At 37.0% G+C, this 4,993-nt stretch overlaps 1 protein-coding gene across 1 annotated transcript; it reads left to right on the top strand.

Moving 5' to 3' along the window:
* Positions 1-346: 346 nt before the first annotated feature.
* On the top strand, positions 347-4,917 carry LOC117107063 (extracellular serine/threonine protein kinase FAM20C-like). The gene is made up of 8 exons (XM_033248588.1): positions 347-712; positions 1,420-1,647; positions 2,112-2,198; positions 2,325-2,437; positions 3,086-3,251; positions 4,051-4,087; positions 4,455-4,524; positions 4,772-4,917. Exons 1-8 carry the CDS (start codon positions 375-377, stop codon positions 4,915-4,917), a joined length of 1,185 nt encoding a protein of 394 aa, XP_033104479.1. The 5' UTR covers positions 347-374.
* The last annotated feature ends 76 nt before the right edge of the window (positions 4,918-4,993 follow it).

The following is a 4,993-nucleotide window of genomic DNA, read 5'->3' on the forward strand; positions in this document are numbered from 1 at the left end:
ATTATCGTACGTAGGAACATATTTTTGAGGAATTATTTTATAGAAAGAGATTAGCGGTGGGCGGAGATATGCTCTCTGCTGAGTGCTCTTGTTGTTATTATCATCATCATATTACTACTATTATTATTATACTATTACTATTTTTCGTATCTATTATCTCTGCAATGCTGTTTGGAGAGCTCTTCAAATGAACGCCACATTATTTATGTTTCACGCCAATCACTATTGTACTAAATGTCCTCGTTAAATATAATAATACTTATTACGTAAGGTTCAACATCTGTCTCCGCGACAAACAATGAATAATGAAAAATAATGATCACAATTAAATCCTATAATACTTGGCTTATCACTTGTAAATAAGATAATTAAACATGAAAGTTAAAACTCGTTCCTTCGTCCTATGCTTCGCAGTGTTATTTACTATATATTTCCAGTTTAAAATTATACAACATGGTGCTAAGAAGAGTTCCTATAGAGGGGATAGCAAACATCGTCATCAATTAGAAAATTTACTGGTAAAGCCATGGAGAAATTCTATTCGAAAGCAACCTGGAGATATTGAAATATCGGCAGCTTCGTTAGAGGCCTACACACCCGTTCCTGGTAATTACCACATTTATGGAGATAAAAACAATTCTATACACTCGTCCTCCCGGGAATATGACTTCGGTATTAGGCCTATATCAGAGGAACTGCATAAACCTACAAGGTGAGTTGCTAAGTCAAGTTATACATTCAATAGTATTGTTTCGTAGATGTATCTTGAAGTAGGTACCTGACGATGAAGGGTCTGGTTTCTACTGTATACCTGCCCTATTTGTTACCACGAAAGAGTGGCTCTATTGGGGCTGCAGCTTGGCCGCATAATTCATGACTTATTCCCAAGTTCCCAGGTCCAAATATCCAACCAACATGTTCTTATAACTTGAAACATCAAATCCTATACCATCCACTGAGACGTTTATAGTTTACATTTGTTAACAAAGACCTCATGATTTCACCTTCTGGGAGTTACAATCTGGTGTTTAGAACGTATTTTGAAGAGCCACTAATAAGTATTTATGAAACGTACTTCCCAACGGAATAACGTTGTGTTGCTATAGACGTTGTGTTAATGTCAGTTTCTGACATAAACCTAACCACACCGTTTGCGAACGTCGTTTTTTGTTTGCTATATTGGACAACGCTTGACTTGGTAAAGTAACAGTCATAATGTTGTCCCATTATTATTTTTCTTTTATATTTATAACTTCGAGGCAATAAACTCTTATTTTAAATTAAGATTTTGGATGGGAAACGCCTGAATTACAATGTGTGGGCCTATTGTTTTGCCGTTTTCTTTTAACGAATATACTTAAGCTAGGCTAATTGTTTACCTCGCTTACAAAAACAATAAGAAGAATCTTCCATACTCAGATCCAAAGCTAATGAACACAGCGAACTACCACCTTATAAGTTATTCAACGAGCGAATTGGCTTAGGCGGGAAATTGTACCAAGACGAGTTTGCAGACGATATACGGAGCTTGGAACGTAGTCTAGTAGAATCTAAGATTATTGCCGTGAACATCCCAGAATCTGGAACACAGCTGAAGTGGGAGTCGGTGCTTCAAGATGGCAATCGGGTCCTTGTGAAACCGATGAGGTAGGTTAAGCATGTGTTACGTTATATAGCCACAGACCCTCCTCTTGGAGCTACCAATTCAATTAATATAATTGGTTATCATACATACAATGTAAATACAACCTGCCATTTTTTTAAAACAAAATGAATAAAATATAACAATAGTTTCAAATTAAATTGTTCACAATCAGCCTCGAGTTGTCCATATATCCGGTTATTTTACATTAAATATAACGCCCGCACTGTCTTTTGTTAAAGAATCTATTTAGATTGCATACCTAAACGGAACCGTCTCCAACTATACCTAACTTAAAATAATGTATTTATTTCCTTTCTTCATGGCATAAGATAACCTACACAAGACGATATGTGAAAGACCTCTTTTATCCTCTTCAGTATGACACTACCATCCATTGCTCTGTGATGCATTAAACTAATTGAATCTAACATAGATCGTTGCTAAGTTTTCTTTTTTGAAATATTAGAGCTCCCAGAGGGTTCATGACCGGACGAGACTGGATAGGAGATATAGAAAGACATACCTCGGAGATTGCTGCATATCATCTCGACAGGTACGTCAAAACGACTCATCGATCATTTTTTTATTTTTCAAATTTATTTTTAAAATAATGTTAAAGTACACAAACTGTATAAATTTCTAATTCATAATCATAAAAAAATGTTTGTGACTTTTAAAGGATTCTTGGATTCAATCGCGTACCAGTAACCGTTGGTAGGATCATCAACATTACTCGGGAATTGCGGGATTTGGTGAAAGACGAAGCTTTTTTGAAAACTTTTTCGATAATGAGTAAGTTTACATAGAACATAATTTACTTAATTTTACTTTAACCCATGCTTATAGAAATGCTTAAAGTAGATCGATAACGAGTTAAAGTTATCATTATTTTATTTGTTGAAAATTATATAGTGCAATCTATCTTTAGATTGACTTGAGTAATATCTAATTTAGTTATTATGGGGGACACACTTCGCCTTATATTCGTGTGCTGCGCAAATCAACAGAGTTACTAAAGCTACCGATACGTTAACATCAAGCCCGGATCCGGTCCGAAGCCCGGACAAAAAACCCTGAGTTGCTACGTTTTTTGAACGCTGCCGTTCACATCGCGCACGGAACGCGGTTGTTCGGGTTAAGTATGTATGCGTTCGATTGGTTCGAACCAACCAAGCTTGTTGCTGATTGGTCCAAGAAAAAAGAAACGTACGATTTCAGGATGCTAATGGCTCTCAGATCCATCGGTCCGGATCCGGGGTCCAGATTATAAATCATACGAATTTGATGTGAACGGTCCTAATTCTTTGTACCACTGAACCCATTCTGAATCCGGGCTTGATGTGAACGTAGCTTAACGTTATCGTTATCGATGAAGTATAAACAGGCCTTAAAATGACAATAAAATGTTTTCATCTATGTACTTTTTAATATAATTTCAAGATGGCGAACATTGTTTCTATGGAGTCTGTAGCGGTCCTTTCTGTAAACCAGACGCAAAAATTTGCGCCGATAACGAATTACTCGAAGTTTCCATGACAACTTATGTCTTCAAACCATGGCACGAAGAAGTGAATCCTTGGACATTCAACCCAGACCGTGTTGATATGTAAGTAGCAGGTTTTGTGTATTGGGCATACATTGCATCGTACGGCGGTCGTACGACAAATCCATCTCCGCTTTTTCTGAGCGATTGACGACGCGTCGCGTCTGATTGTCGATGCAGACTGAGCGGATTGCATAGAGCTATTAAACAACTAGAGTGCTGACAAGATGGCGGAGCAATGCAGAGTTATGTATGTGTACCATCCAAGATGGCCGTCGTAGTAAAGCGCCAGCTTCAGGCTTAGTATACATATTATTACCATATATAAGCCCTCTGACTGACTATTATTTTATTAATGATAATGAGTAATTGTAATAACAAATTATTAAACTATCGTAGCCAAAACGAGGCCAATTGGAGCATCCTATTCAAAAATAAAGTACCAAGAAATGAAAATTAAAATCGTGTAGATTACGCCCATACACCGCAACGCTCGAGTTTCAAACATGATGTACTGAACGTTCTGTGTAAATTGAGGGCGCAATTGCAAACGACGGCGCTTAGGCGAAATTTGATTGGCTGAATCTATGGCAGCCATCTTGGGTGGTACACACACACAGCTCTGCGTATTTCGAACATCGAATACATTGCAGTTAGCGCTCTAGTATTCTTATTATATCTCTATGGCGGATTGTCATTAAAACGATCCGTTTGGGGCGCCTCTCGTCGCGTTGCGTTCTTTATGGAATCGCGCAGGACTAATAACCGTCTACGGTGAAGTGCGTGCCGGGTTGAGTCTCGCACTTCCGTAGGCCTTTCTGGGTTATTTGATTTTCTCAGATTTCTTTTATTATTTTTATAGATGGGGAAAAGCGAACATTTGTAATGAAGTACTTTCGGTGAGTCGAATGTTTAAGCTCGTGCCTTTGCTTTGTCTTTATGTCTGACAAAGTATTAATATTGTATGATCTTAAATATAAAGCCATACCGGATCGATACCAGTATCTGGGAATGATATCTAAATAATAATGTCTAAAGAGTAATGGTCATATCAGATCACAGAGCCACAATATAGGATCTCATCTCCGTATCCGACCAGTTTATCTAAACCCAGTTGTTTGAAACCCAGTTATATATATCCCTGGTCATTATAAAACAATGGACCTAAATGTATGTATTACATACAACCGCAAGTTAATTATAGGTACGGTATTAATTACGTGACGCAATGAGCTAAATCAATTTTTATAATGTTTGTTTTATTAGAAAGAATTTATTGGCGACGAGCACGCCTTGCTGAATCTGATCGATTCATCTATTTTGGATTTCCTGCTTCGTAAGTCAGAATAATTATTAATGTATAATATATGTTCTCATAGTGATTTTCAAACTTTCATACACACAAAATTTACATTTGTTGTCTATTGTTTTAGTTGTTATGAGTCGCAAGTGGCATATAGATAAGTCGCATGAGATAGATATATAATTACAAAAACTGGAATAAAAATAGCGAGAATAACACTGTGGGTTTGCAATCTGTTTTAAAAACAACTATCATACTAATGCTATATGTTGTAACGCAGGTAATTATGATAGGCACGCCTACGCCTATTTTCCAGACCTGGGAATGTCGGCCATGTTCCTTCATTACGATCATGGAAAATCGTTTGGAAATTTCACGGATGATGACTTGCGTATACTAGCTCCCCTTGTACAATGTCAAAGGTGAGATGATGAAAATAGTCAAAATAATAATGATAATAATAAATATAGCAGTATTCATTTCAGCCTCGGCTGCTGTTTGT

Source organism: Anneissia japonica, unplaced genomic scaffold, assembly GCF_011630105.1.
Source record: "Anneissia japonica isolate Jap-2015-1 unplaced genomic scaffold, ASM1163010v1 scaffold288048_len465947_cov159, whole genome shotgun sequence".
In the NCBI taxonomy this organism is placed as follows: Eukaryota; Metazoa; Echinodermata; class Crinoidea; order Comatulida; family Comatulidae; genus Anneissia; species Anneissia japonica.